The sequence below is a fragment of the Uloborus diversus genome, chromosome 1, assembly GCF_026930045.1.
Source record: "Uloborus diversus isolate 005 chromosome 1, Udiv.v.3.1, whole genome shotgun sequence".
Lineage (NCBI taxonomy): Eukaryota > Metazoa > Arthropoda > Arachnida > Araneae > Uloboridae > Uloborus > Uloborus diversus.
Window position 1 is genome coordinate 66,110,886 of NC_072731.1, and position 15,287 is coordinate 66,126,172.

At 37.4% G+C, this 15,287-nt stretch overlaps 1 protein-coding gene across 1 annotated transcript in view; it reads left to right on the plus strand.

Moving 5' to 3' along the window:
- Window positions 1-14,361: 14,361 nt before the first annotated feature.
- LOC129223532 (titin-like) overlaps window positions 14,362-15,287 on the plus strand; it is a gene marked incomplete at its 5' end in the record, with an annotated part of 239,389 nt that continues 238,463 nt past the window's right edge. The window contains one exon of the mRNA XM_054858074.1: window positions 14,362-14,627. Within this exon, the coding sequence (XP_054714049.1) occupies window positions 14,362-14,627 (266 nt within the window). The remainder of the gene's footprint in view (window positions 14,628-15,287) is intronic.

Sequence of the window (15,287 nt, forward strand, 5' to 3'; positions counted from 1 at the left end):
GCAAATTTCATTTTTGGGAGTTCAGGTGGGAAGTTTACTCATTCGTAACTATTTAAAAACCTGAAAGGCGGTTAACAAAATAAAAACTATCCAACTGTTCGTGCTAGATTGCATTAATTTCAGAGAAGAATCAGAGAAATGCTTATCTTTTGCGCGTAAATAGTATTCTTCGTTAATAGTTTTTCAAAAACAAGTCGGTCATAAAATATTTTCGCCGTATTTTATCAACACTGGAAAAGAATTTGAGAAACACCTATCTTTTGGTTGTAAGTAGGAGTTTTATTTATTTATTTATTTATTTATTTTTTATGGATGAAGTGTGCCTACTAAACTTTTGAATGCAATCATTTTGCTAATGCAGGAGTTCGGTACCAAAAAGTCTGAAATTCAACTACAAAATTATTTTACACAGCAAAATTTCTGTTATAGCTCTTGTAAATGCAAATGAGCAAGAAAGTCAACTGAAAAATATTTTTACATGGCAAAGTTTTAGTTGTAGCTTCAGTTAACACAAAATGCAAATTCAGTCACTCAGTAACTTCGATTAAAACAAGTAAATATTTTTATGTGCTATTTAAAATTTTTCAGATCTATTTCTGATATTTGATCACATAAAAAAAACGGTTTATGCGAAAGTTCTTTCATTCATACATTTCATAAATCGGTCCCGACGGAGCAGGGGGCACCTCCCTAAGAGCAAGGGCGCATCCCCCTAAGAATTGCAAATACCAAAAGCAAGAGACTCCCCCAAATGAGAAAAACGCCCCCTAAACATTTCAATCGCGCAGTCCACACCGTGAACCCGTGTTTTTGTGTCAGTTGAATGTATCTATATATCTCTATTCGCCTATGGCTATTTTTCTTGCAGTAAGTGTGCAGTTCGTATTCACTGTAAACTCCTGCAATGAAATAAGTTTATTAATTTTATCTCTGCTATTATTTTTTTTACACACACACAAACTTCTGGTTTTGTTTACTATAAAAACTAAACTGATTAAACACTATATTAGTGCTGCCATCTAGCAAAGGTTAGAGAAACAAATCAATCGAGAATTTTATCAATAAAACTCATTTCAGTGCTTAATGTTCGTTTTAAATCCTACATTTGTTTTAAAAAAGTTTGAGTTGCTGGGCCTTTTAAAAATATTTTTTAAAATAAATATAATTTTTTGTCAATGAAACAACGTAATTGTAGGAATAAAATGTTGTCTATTGTGCGGAAATTGATGCAACGCATTGAACTTCACAAATCGCAATCGTCCGAAAAAAAGAAGAAACAATCTATATAGTGCGGGAAATTTAACATGTGGGATGTAACAATGTTTTGTCATGGTAAAAGTAGTTATGTGTAAGAAAAATTAATTTTGATGTTATCGCAGTGCTGCCATCTATATGCTTAATAAATGACTGTAAGCAGATTTTGACTGGTGCTGCCATCTGTTGAGTTTTCCTCTTTTCTTTAGTTAGCCATACGAAAAGTTTTAATGTTATAAACTACATATGACATACAGTTTTTTTTTTTTTTTTTAAATTCGCAACAAATACTCAATATTAAAACAATTAAGAAAATTCCTGTCTTTTAATCAAAATCAAGTTTGATGTGAACACCAGACAGTATCCTTGAACGCTCATTAAACATTTTTTGAGGATTTTAAAGAATGGATGCGCGTACTCATGTAAACGCATCATAAGTAACGCTCCTTAAATATGCAGTTTTTAAATACTTACATGCACCTAAATAGAAATGGTAACTATGGCGAATGGCACTCTCAAATTAAATGGAAATTGATAATAATGTTCTGAGATCCAAAATAGCAGCATTAAAAACTAAATTGAACGTGTTACATATCGACAAATTGACACTTTATCGAGCATCTCAATTTGTGCCTAAATACCAACTTGGCAATAGAGTTTGTTAGAAACCAAAGGACTAAATGGAATGTTAAGAGCAAATGTTTCTTCCGATTGAAGGATTTGTTCGTTAAAATCGAAGTACACGTTCCAAGCATAAATAGCGATAAATTTTGCGACACCTTTTATTGCTTAGTAAGAACATAAAAGTGCGCGTGCATATTTTTAAGGAGATTCGTAAGTCAGATTAACGTGAATAGAATCATCAGAGCGCTTACTATTTCTCTAGAGTGAGAGAAAGAGAAAAAAAAAAATCCACAATTAGATATAATCTGAGGTAGAGATTTCCAACCTCTTTGCACCAAGAGCACATTTCGAAATACAGGTCGGACGGGCAGGCAGTACTTATTATTTTTTTTCCAAGGTGAATTAATTGTTGAATAACATAGTTAAACCTATAAAAGTTTTGTTTATACTCTTGTATAAAATGAATACTTGATATGCAAAGCATTAGTTTTTTAAAAATAATAATAGTACGAATCCCAAAGTCAAAAAGGTTTTTTATTTTGCATTTCGTTTGCTATTGTTTTGTAACTTTTTCAAAATTGCTTTTAAATTCGAGCATACAAACTTGCAATTCTTACAGCAAATAAAGTAGATATAAGTTATTCTCTCTTTATGCGCAAAATATTTATATTTAAAGAAGAGTCGATACCTTAGTGTGTGTATATGTGTGTGTGTGCGGTTTTTTAAACTTGATTTTTATTTTAAATAAAAATAGGTCACACGTGGTTTAAACTTCTGAAGTTTTACCTCAAATAAGTTTCAAAACGAAAAAACTTTAAAATAAAATATAAAAAAATGTTTTTTTTTTTTTTTTTTAATTTTAAATACTGTTTCTATAAACTTGGTACTCATTAAAAAGTATAAAATAAAATAAGTGCATGATTTTTTGATTATAATACTCAGAAGTTGCAGTACATAGTTTTTTAAAGATAGCTTTTACTATACCGCCTATATTTCTTCTTTTCTCCTGATTAATTGAAGTTTTATTGGCTGCTTCAGAATTTACCTAAATGTAAAAATATTAAGATTAACTGCAACTTTTGAGTGTTGCAATCAAAAGCTCATGTACTTATTTTATTTTATACTTTTTATCGCGAACTAAGCTTATAGAAAACATAAAAAAACATTCTTAATATTTTATATGCATTTAAATGCTTAATACTTCATTTTTTGGCTTTCCCTTTATTGAAAGAATAATTTAACAACTCTTTTTTTTTAATCGATTAGAACAAGAAATTTTTATGCTCTGTTTGTGAACTTTTAAGCTATATTTAATTAGAACTACCTATTAATTATAGAATATGGATTAGATGGAATCTAATTAGTGTGTTCAATTTAGTAGAATCTTCAATATGCAAATGAACACTATTTTTGAACTTCACCTCTATCCTTATTTTTGTTTTTCCAGCTTCAGATCTCCCCCTCCCTGCTCTTCTCTTCTTTATTTCTTTGTTGTTGAAATTTCTTTGTCCGCTTGAATGTCACGTTTTCACCCTTTGAAACTGTCTCGCAAAAAAATCAACTTTTTGCAACAACTAAATGCATACTAGCTGCGTCGCCCGGCTTTGTACGGTCTAATTTGAAAATAAAAGTTGTGTCATGTGACGAGTGTTCAACAATCGGGCTTGAACAAAATAAATAAATAAATAAATAAAAATCAGTAAAATTTTGCGTCAGATTCCGGAAAAAATATTCGAGAAAAGAAATGGCAACAGATCTTTTTTCTCATTGCTTTTCCTCACGTTACAAATTTTATTAAAAGCATTGTTACGGGAAGTTGAGTTGAAGCACTGAATAATTGTTTTAATGGAGGAAAGCCTTCGAAAATTAGGGATTTTATGTCAAAATCTAAGCATCATTATTAAGTTATTAATTGATGTCTCCGCTAATCATAATCAAAGGATTATGTTCAATAGCAAAGCATAGGGACGAAATAATTACGAATCCATCAATACCTGGTTCGATGGTCAGTTCACCGGCGTTCGGGAAAAGTAATTCGCACATAGATACATAGGCACATACATGGGTACATATATAGGTACATATGATCCGTTTTAAATTATATAAGATGAAATAAATATCTATATTTGATCTTCGAAGGGTTACTTCTCTCGGATTTCTTTTCAGTGATTGCATTCTCTAATGCATGGAAATACATCACATTTCGCCTTATAAACTTCTGCTGTATCAATTTTTTTTTTTTTTTACAAGGTCATAATGCAGTTGAGTTCTTTGTATTTCACGAATCAATTTTCATCCCCATCCGAATAAGTAAGTTTTAGATAATAGTAAGTTTTTATTGCATTTCAGTATTCTATTTCGCTTTTTATGTCTCATGTGTCACTTGACATAAACGCACATTTTCATCCTTAACTCCCTATGTATATAAAAAATAAGGTGACAGTTATTGAGTTAAAGGAAAAAAAAAAACCCTTGATAAATTTTGAACCGAATGCGATGTTCAAGTAAGATTTGGAAACTGAATGCAGGCCCTGCTAAGATTCTTTAAATACTTTTATTATTACAGTCGGATCTCGTTAATTTGAACACCCTTAAAACGAACTGCTGCTGAGACAAACTACATTTGTGACCGCTGTCCTATTGCATTTACAGATAACGCTATTTATTGTATTTCGGATAAGACGAGCCATGGTTAAGACGAATTAACTTTAATGGTCTCTTTGGGCTCGTTTCGACGAAGTTTCACTGCAGTTTTTTTTTAAATATATTGTAACGGATTCGGTGCGACTTCCACTTTCTTGAAATGAAGACACAGTTCTTGATAAAAACACAGGAAATTTATTTACACTATGTACAGGAAAGATCTTCAACAACTGCCAAATTATTCATCAGCAATTAAGCAATTATCACACAACACCGTAAACTCAACGTTTACACACGTATTTACTTCCAAATACGAAAACAACACAGCGAAATGCCTCGCTATAAACAGAGCAAAAATCTTCTCAGTTCGAAATATCAATCGAAACTAACTGTTTATCCATCGCTAACGGCTTAAATACACCGAAAAGAAATTTCTCCAATATTCAACACGCTTCTGTAAAGTAGTAGACCGTTATCAATGAAAAGAAAGAAAATAGGGGTCGTATACTTTAGCCGAATGAAAAAGGGGTTGTATATTCATTACGGGAAACTATTTACAGGTTACGTTCCTACAATAATTACTATTTACAGAATTTGTAACATTGCCCCCTTCCTAAGGACTGCACGTCCCGGGCAGTACAATCCCCAGAAAGGGTGCCAAACTTCTATCACAAGTTTACAAATATACACATTAATTAATAACTAACAGATACAGAAAACACAATAATAACAAAAAATATTACTAAACATTAAAAGCAAAAAAAAAAAAAAAAAAAATTATCTACAACTTTTATGTTATCAACCATGGTTGTTTACGTAATACTCATGAACTATGGCCATAGTATGGGGCTAACCGATCATAATGTACAACCCTAGGTTTTGCATTAGGTGATTTTTGGATCCTCACTACGACGTCATTCAGTCGGTTAAGGACTTTGTAGGGTCCATCCCAATGCGACTGCAATTTGGGTGAAAGACCTTTCCGTCGGATGGGATTCCATAACCAAACCTTGTCGCCTTCGTTGAATTCATGTCCCGTAGACCTTGTGTCGTATCGGGTCTTCATCTTCTCCGCCGCGATGTTGATTCGCTCTCGTGCGAAGTTATGAACGTCTTCCAACCGGGCCTGGAGATCCTGGATGTACTCCTCAGGCGATGCAGGCGCATCCGGAGGACGACCGAAGACGAGATCACAAGGTAGCCGAAGCTCTCGTCCGAAGAGCATCTGAGATGGGGCATATCCGGTAGTCTCGTGGACAGCACTGCGGTAGGCGAGCAGGAACAAAGGTAGCTTCTTGTCCCAATCCTGTTGATTTCTGGATACCATAAGTGAGAGATTGTTCAGGATTGTGCGGTTAAATCTCTCCACCATGCCGTCCGATTGTGGGTGTAGTGGTGTTGTCCTAGTTTTCTCAATTCCGAGAATTTGACATAGGCCCTTAAACACAGCAGAGATGAAATTCCTCCCTTGATCGGAATGAATCTGCAAAGGTGTTCCATATCTCGAGATCCAGTGTTGGACTAGAGTCTCTGCTACGGTGGTAGCCCCTTGATCTGGAATGGGATATGCTTCCGGCCATTTGGTGAAGTAGTCGATGGAAACAAGAATGTATTTGTTCCCATCAGCAGTTCTTGGTAGAGGACCCAGGATGTCAATCCCAATTCGTTCGAAAGGAGCTCCAACGTTGTACAGATGTAGCTTCCCTCTGCTTCTCTTCTTCGGTCCTTTACGAGCAGCACAGGCGTCACAAGAATGGCACCACTTCTCCACGTCATCCTTCGCCTTGCTCCAGAAGAAGCGCTCCCGAACTTTATTGAGGGTTTTCAAGACACCAAAATGTCCTCCAGTCGCACTACTATGTATTTCTTTCAGAACATCTGAAATCCTTGATCGGGGAAGTAGTAACTGCCACCTAGACGTTTTGCCGTCATCAGATTCCCATTTTCGGTGTAGCACGCCGTTCCGTAAATGGAGCGAGTTCCATAAAGCCCAGTATCTTTTTGTTGCAGGACTGAAGATGGAAACGTCCTGCCAGCTAGGTCGCCGACTGTCACTTTCCATGAACTCCAAAATTGGTTTTATGTCGGGGTCTTCAAGTTGATCTTTTCGAACTTGGTCGTCACTCCATGGATCAGGTTCTGATGATGTTGGAGTCACTGTAACCTGATAGGCGGTAGGGCTAGTCGTTCCATACTGTTTCTCGATTCGGGAACAATAGTGGCAGTTCTCAGGACAGGGTCTCCTTGATAAAGCGTCAGCATTACCGTGAGATAACCCTTTTCGATGCTTGATGTCCATGTCATATTCCTGGAGCCGCTGTATCCATCTGGCTATCTGACCTTCCGGATTTTTGAAGTTCAAAAGCCAAGTTAATGAGGCATGATCTGTCCGAAGCAGAAATTTTCGGCCGTAGAGGTAATGATGGAAGTGTTCTACAGCTTTCACTATGGCCAGTAACTCCTTTCTGGTGACGCAGTAATTTCGCTCCGACTTTGATAAGCATTTGCTCCAATAAGCGATGACATGTTCATTTCCGTCAATTTCTTGGGATAAAACAGCTCCGATGCCCTCGTTGCTCGCATCAGTGTCCAGGATGAAGGATTTTTCAGGCTGAGGATAGGCGAGGATAGGCGTTGATGTTAAAGCCTCCTTCAGTCGTAGAAATGCACCTTCGTATTCTTTGGACCATTCAAACTTTTGCTTGCTCTCCGTCAGCTTATGCAAAGGTCGTGCAATGTTGGAAAAACCCTTCACAAACTTCCTGTAGTACGTGCAGAGCCCCAGGAAACTTCGCAGCTGATGGATGTTTTCGGGACGACTCCAACTCTTGACCGCGGATACCTTTTCCGGATCGGTTTGTACACCCTCAGAAGAGATGATGTGACCAAGGTAGTTCACTTCCCGGCGGAACAAATTACATTTGGACGGGCTTAACTTCAGATTGGCTTCCTTAAGCTTTTGCAGCACCTTCCTGAGATTTGCCAGATGTTCTTCGAAACTGCGTCCCACGATGATGATATCGTCTAAATAGACCAGACAGGATTCGTAGGAAAGTCCTCTTAACACTGTCTCCCTCAGACGCTCGAACGTAGCTGGTGCATTGCAGAGGCCGAAGGGCATCACTTTAAACTGCCACAAGCCTTGTCCAGTTGTAAACGCTGTCTTCTCTTGGTCGTCAGGGTGTATTTCAACCTGCCAGTAGCCGCTCTTCAAGTCCAGGGTCGAAAACCACTTGTGTCCGGAAAGAGTGTCCAAGGTGTCGTCTATCCGTGGAAGAGGGTAGCTGTCTTTCTTGGTGATTTCATTCAGCCGTCGGTAATCGACACAAAATCTGGTGGAGCCATCTTTCTTTCGGACCAAGACGATGGGAGAGGCCCAAGGACTGGATGAAGGTTCGATTACATCATTCTCCTTCATCTCTTTCAGGAGGGTCTCAACCTCCTCCTTCTGGGCGAACGGTAGTCGTCTTGGATGCTGTTTAATAGGGGGGTGTTCTCCAGTGTAGATCCTATGCTGCGTTAAATTCGTACGGCCAACATCCTCCGATGTAGATGAAAACAGATGCTTGAAGTCATCCACCAATTGTTCCGCAACAGTTCTTTGATCCTTCGATAATGGCGCACTCCCAATTAACTTCGATGTCAAGGACTCAGAAGACACAGTCTCGTGGGAATTGATTCTTCTAATGATGCAATTTACTGGAGTACAAGTTGCCAGCACTTCACCTTTCCGGATATCCCTTGGCCTTTCACTCACGTTGACGACTCGCACAGGAATTACATCTTTAGAAAGGTCCACCAGCGTAGATGCTACCAGCACTCCTTTTGGGCTATTGCTTAAGTTGGGGTATTCAATGAGTCCAAATCGAAAACTATTGCTTTCTTCAATGGAGCCAGGTATTAATGATTCTGACCTTGAGGGAATTGATAAATCTGTTTGGGCAATTATTTGATGAGCGGATTTTACATCACTTTCTGCGGGAAAGACTGCTATGTCTTCTCTCGTCGAGTGCAGCTCGTTGGTCTTGAAGTCGAGGTTGAAGTCATACTTCTTTAAAAAGTCCAATCCGAGAATGAAGGGGTCTATGATAGCAGCAACGAATGCGGTATGATGGTAAATGGCATTTCCAAACACAATTTCTAAGTTCACTTTACCTTCAATCTCGATCTTGTCCCCTGTCACAGTTTGGAGGGTAACGCAGGGCGGCGTCCACAGAATGTTGAGTCCAAATTGACGAGCCACATCTGTTCTAATGATCGTAACATTGGCTCCAGTGTCAATAATCAGTTCGCAGGGAAACCCGTTTACATATGCGTAAACAAACAGTCCATTACTGCCGCCACTCGTCGATGAAATCTGGAAAACTTTAAGATGGGGCTCATTCCAATTTGGCGACCTCCGCCCCGCGAGATTGCCATGGCTTAGTTTTCCTGGACCTGCGAGGGAGAGGTGCTCTTCCCTCTGGTTCCTTGACGAGCTTCACAGTTTCTTCGTAAGTGACCCTCGCCACCACATTTCCAGCACTTAAGTGATTGTCCATTATGGTCCTTGGGAGCCGAAGTCCTTTTGAGGATTCCTGCAATTTCTTTTATTTGCTTTTCCAGTTCAGCAAAACGTGACGAAACCGGATCAGGCTCATCAGTTTTCACGCCGCGGATTGAATGGCGATCCTTGCGGGTTGCTTGCTGGGCGGCCTCCAACTTCATCGCATACACAACAGCAGAACTCAGGTCTTTGACATCCGCCATCCGTAGAGCTTTCTGGATTTCCGGATCTCGAACCCCGTCGATGTAGTAGTTGAGTGCCAGGTTGTCTCGAACATCCGCAGGACAGTCACAAAAAGCAAGATGAGACAATCTCTCGACGTCCACCGCCAGCTCTTGCAGGGTGTCCCCGGTTTTCTGGAAACGGGACTTCAACTGGAGTCGGCTGAAATCTTTCTGGCACTTCTCACCGAAGCGAAGCTCCAACGCAGATGTGAGGGCGGCGAAATCCAGGCGCTGGCTGTCCGGAAGGGTCTGGAGAATGTCCGCTGCGTCACCTCTCAGGGATGCTGCAAGATGACAGGCCTTGGTAGCAGAGTCCCATCCGTTCGCTTCCGCCACTATCATGAACTGAGTTTTGTAAACCTGCCACGAAGTTTTCGCATCAAATGTGGCAAGTTTAATGGACGGTCGAGCAACAGATGTGGGAGCGCCAAACTGTACAGAGCTGCTTTCCGCGGTCGCCAATCTCCGTTCCATGTCTTTAATTATTTCTTCCTTAAATGAAGTAAATTTCTTGTCTTCTTCTTCCAACTTATTTTCCACACTGGCGATACGCTCTTCCACAGTATCAAATTTTTCTTCCAGAGCATCAACTTTATCTCCCATGGCGGTTAATTGATTCTCCATCATGGTTTTCATCGACGTTAGGTCACTTTTTATTTCATTTTGACTTGTAGTAATTTTAGCAGTTAAATCACTATTTAACTGTTCCTGGTTAGTCGCCAATTCATTTTTTAATTGTTCTTGATTAGCCGCCATGTCATTTTTTAATTGTTCTTGATTTGCAGTAAAACTTGCAGTCAAATCACTTTTTAATTGTTCTTGATTAGCCGCCATATTTTCAGTCAGGTCGCTTTTCACAGCATTAATTGCTTCCAGAAGTTGTTTTAATTGGTCATCCATTGCGCGAGTAATCACCATAAAAACAAAGTCTATAAATTCAAACAGTCTTTATGAAAAAATGTCCAAAGTCACACTTACTCCAAGAAAGTCCAGAAGAAGCCCCACGTTGGGCGCCAATTTGTAACGGATTCGGTGCGACTTCCACTTTTTTGAAATGAAGACATAGTTCTTGATAAAAACACAGGAAATTTATTTACACTATGTACAGGAAAGATCTTCAACAACTGCCAAATTATTTATCAGCAATTAAGCAATTATCACACAACACCGTAAACTCAACGTTTACACACGTATTTACTTCCAAATACGAAAACAACACAGCGAAATGCCTCGCTATAAACAGAGCAAAAATCTTCTCAGTTCGAAATATCAATCGAAACTAACTGTTTATCCATCGCTAACGGCTTAAATACACCGAAAAGAAATTTCTCCAATATTCCACACGCTTCTGTAAAGTAGTAGACCGTTATCAATGAAAAGAAAGAAAATAGGGGTCGTATACTTTAGCCGAATGAAAAAGGGGTTGTATATTCATTACGGGAAACTATTTACAGGTTACGTTCCTACAATAATTACTATTTACAGAATTTGTAACAATATTTTGCACATGTGCATTATTGATTTTATTAGTTGATTAAATTTTCTGAGTTTATTTTTTTTTGGGGACTGATTTTTTTCTGAGTCAGTCATCAGTCCCAAATATTTGGAGAATAGTCTGATTGCAACTTAATTAGAATTTGTGATCTAGAACATGCTTAAGACAACTAGTACTAAACAAAATGACAAACAAGAATTTATCGGAAAAAGAAAGGAAAAAAAATATATATATCAACAAATGCTGCGAAATTCTATTCTACGAATGCTTCTACTCGACATGTTTCCATTACGTAAACATAGTTGAGTCAACCAGTAAATTGAATCTATATACCCCCCCCCCCCCCCCCCAAAAAAAAATGAAAGAAAGAAAGAAAAAATAGTAATAATGAAAACGCGATACTTTTATTTTAGAATGTTTAATTTTGAACAACATGCAATTTATTTGATGAATTGTCCTCGCATAAAATGCATCCAAAAAAAAAAAAAAAGAAGTGAAAAAGTCTCAGTTAGTCAAAGCATAAAACTAATCAAACAGATCCGACAGAAGTCCAATAAGCCTGGCCGAAAAGAAGTGGTTGGCAATCATAAAACAGTGCATGCTTTTATCCGAAATTAATTAACCATAAAAATAATTGTTATTGACCGACATGGAAACATCTATGACACCAGGAAGCACATTTTAACCTTCAGTGTTACATCGAATTTACGCCCGACTGGCCTGTCCTGCCATCCATTCCTCTGCTCTGCAACTACCTGTTTGAATGAAAGGGACATCGGCATCATATTACGGTACGAAGCGATTGTGAAAATATGTCCCCTACGGCTGGGACGTCGACGAATGTGGCTTTTCGAGGCAAAGGCCAAGTTGTCGTTGCCCTCCCGAGACACTCCCCGGACCATCATTAGCGAAATTTTGTTCCTTTTTCGTGAGGTAACGACTTATCTGCGGGCATCTTTCCCAGTCATTTGCAATTATGGACGCTTTACATTGAAATGAGCGTTTGGCAGCAGTGTCCCAGGTGCAAGCCAAGATGAGGAAACAAGAGCTGGTGTTCAGAGAGAGGCTTTTCAGTAGTGAAAATTAGGGTGTAAGGTGGAGTTTAATAGGCTTGAAATTTACTGTTATTTATGGTGGAGAGGGTTGTTGTGGTAATGACGCTACCGCTAGATGGAATCTCTGGAGGTGTGTGTGTGTGGTTGTGTGTTTGATACTTGCGGCAAAAATTCCTCCAACTTGTTGACTCGTGTTTTCATACATTAAAAATGTGAACATTATAGAAAAGAGCTGGAAGGGGGATAGAGTGCGGAATAGGGGTTCATGGACGATGTAATGGATTTTTTGCAATTAGAAACTTTAATATCTTAGTTGGCGGCATTCTACAACTACATGGCAACTCTGGTGTTTGCAGCCATGTTTTATCAGGGCCACAGTGAAACTACTTCTTTGGTGATGCCGTAAATCTGTTAAGTTGACCACCTGATTAAGTTGACCTCTTTTGTCTGGTACAGGATTAGTCTTATATCATATTTATCAACCTGTGTAAGTTGACCACTTGCCTAAGTTGAGCACTAAGTATTGCAACACAAAATAGATCAACAGGTTTCATTGTACTATATATTATTTTGCCCTTTTGAGGAACCTATAAATTAAAAAAACAAAAGCCATAGAACAAGACTGAAGGTTTTATTTTAAATATAAAATATTTAAATAATGATAAGTAAATTAAATAAAAAATAGTAAATTGAAGCATTGAAAACCCAATGTGTTTAAAATAGTCCACTAAATAAGCAAGCCATTAAATAACATTAAAACACGAAACAAACTGCAACCTAAATGAAATAAATCATTAAAAACCATTAAAATGTAAATTAACCTGCTCAAAATAGCATGTCAAATTATTTAAATACTTAAGTTTCATTAATAGGTAAAATTAAAGCATGGCAAAGACTTACATGTTGAAGAAATTATTTTGTTTAATTTTGACTCACTGGGGTTTTAAAAATATCCGGATAGTTTCAATGTAAAACAAAAAGGTAACATAAAATCACGGGGAAAATGATAGCAATGAATTACAATGAGTCCCAATAAAACTTGAAGTTTCGAAAAAGTTCGAAGAACTAAAGTTCAATTTGATGTGACGTCATTATTCTCTTTTTCTCCCATTTGCACATTTAATATTTTAGTTTACCTTTTATGCTTGAGAGATTAGCACAATTTCTTAACTTTTGACAACTATCGTTTGTTGCTACCATCATCAACAAGCGCGAAAACATTTATAGCTAAAAATGTTCGTACTTTTAATTCCGCATATACTGAACTATTATGCTGCAGTAAGTGGTGGCAGCGTACAGCGAAATTGGATCTCATATAGCGATCCAAATAGAATAGCCTGCAGTTTCTCGGGGATTATGAGCGATTGCGAGCAGAAGGCGGTAACACACTAGTATTGTGTGTGTGTGTATATCGCTCGTTTGGAAGAAGAGTGCCTACGAAATTTCTAATTTTCCTTTTTTTTCACTTAAAAGGCTTCAAATGACGTTATCTTCTTTGGAAATTAATGACAGATTTTTTTATTCAAATATTAACCACTGGAGTGCACAGCAACTTTACTTTTCTTACAGTAAAGTTTCTGAAGAGTTAAACCTTCAAACGATTCTCCTGTAAAATTTTATTTCTTCGTATTGTGGCACTCTTCTTCCAAATGAGCGATATATATTAGGCTGGTCCAAAATGATGTGAAAAAAAAATAAAGTTAAAAATATTTATCTCCGCATTGTTGCACCTGTTGCACAAAGCAAAGTAAATTACCAAACTAGAATATGGATCAATTGGAGTATGTTTAAGAGTCGCGACAAATTGAAAGCTTTGAACTTTTATTGCTTTTTTAAAAGTTCTCCGTTTACTGGTCACTTTGATGCAAATCAAAGAATTGTTGCAAATTACTAAAATTATTAAGAGATGTCCGATCACCTTTTTCTATTTGTTCCAATGCACCGAGAAAAACTTTCAATGGCCTAGAAGATGATGAAAATGACCAATGACATTATTCAATCTTAGTAAACGAGGAGAAAATTTTGCATGTTGCAATAGCATTCCAGAAACTTGTATTATGATGTTCGAAATTGCAAAACACCTTCTCTACAGTATTTTTGTACGTAATTATATCATTAGTAAAATGTTTTTACCAAACTATCTGTGTTTTAGTAAAAATTTCACTCTTCCGTGCTAAATCAGCCTCTTTGAGTGCCATTCTCTTCACGACTTCTAAATATTGACCAATTCACCTGTTTTTCACCATATTTCTATAATACCATATGGAACAAGGGCAAGCTTGTGGAGAATTCTATTTCCAATATAAAGTATAAATGCGTAGTTAACTGATTGAAGCCTGCAATAAGAAAATATAAGCAATCTACAGCGAAATGATTACCTTACCTAATACACAATAAACTTTTTTTTTTTTTTTTTGAACTTAAAAGCTAAGATCTTGTTCGTTTTTCAGATGCACCTTGATAGATTATGGAAAGAAACTTTGCAAGACATGGACATGACATCAGGTCTATTAATCTCTGACTACAATGGAAAGAAAGCGGAAAAGCTATCTCCTCAGAAAATCCGATACCTGTGAGCAACCGAAACCGAAACCCCGCACTAATGGAGAAGCTGTCTGCTCGTGCAACAAAGTTTCTGCTAAGTCCTATGACCTTCAAACCCAAACTGTGACTTTTGAAGACGAGTTTAACCCCAGAAAGGACCAACAGGGCGTCTTCATTTGTCCCTCTGGTTTGAAGTATCAAGAAGATCCTCATAAGGGACCAGACAAGTATGTAAACAAGAAGTCTTTTCTCCTAAAAGTTATTTAATTTTTCAGCTAAAATATTTCATGAATAGCATTTATTATCGCACTGTTTTGATGCTAATGATGTGTAAAAATTAAAAACCACTTTTTTTTTAATTTTTATTTTTATCGAGCCACATAAATATTCACACTGTCTGAAGAACACCTGATTTCCAAGGTGTTAAGTGTTATACAACCTTTTTTGTGGCAGAATAAGGGCCAGATTTACTATTAGGCCCCTGAGACCCGACCTGGAAACCCGGCGAGACCACAAAATATTTCAGGCCAGATAAAAAACCGTATTTGTGCATCACTTTAATTTGTTTATTATGGTGTTTAACCTGTAACACTTTATACATCAAGAGCGGCGTATGACTATACTCGTTATATATCAAGAGCGATATGTGAAGGGTTTAGCCATGTGGCTTTTGACATCAAAAGAGCCATTTTTTGCTGTCTATCACTTCACTTTGGTAGCTTACTGTAGCATGTGGAAGAACAAAAAAAGGTGTGCGGTTGCAACTTAAGTAATTAAACTTGAAGAAAAATAACAATTTCAGACTTCATGTTCGTTCACATAATAGTTCATAAATTATTTGAAAAACACTTCGTAACGGAATCATGACCAGAATGGTTTCAGCTAATTTTCTTTTATTGAAT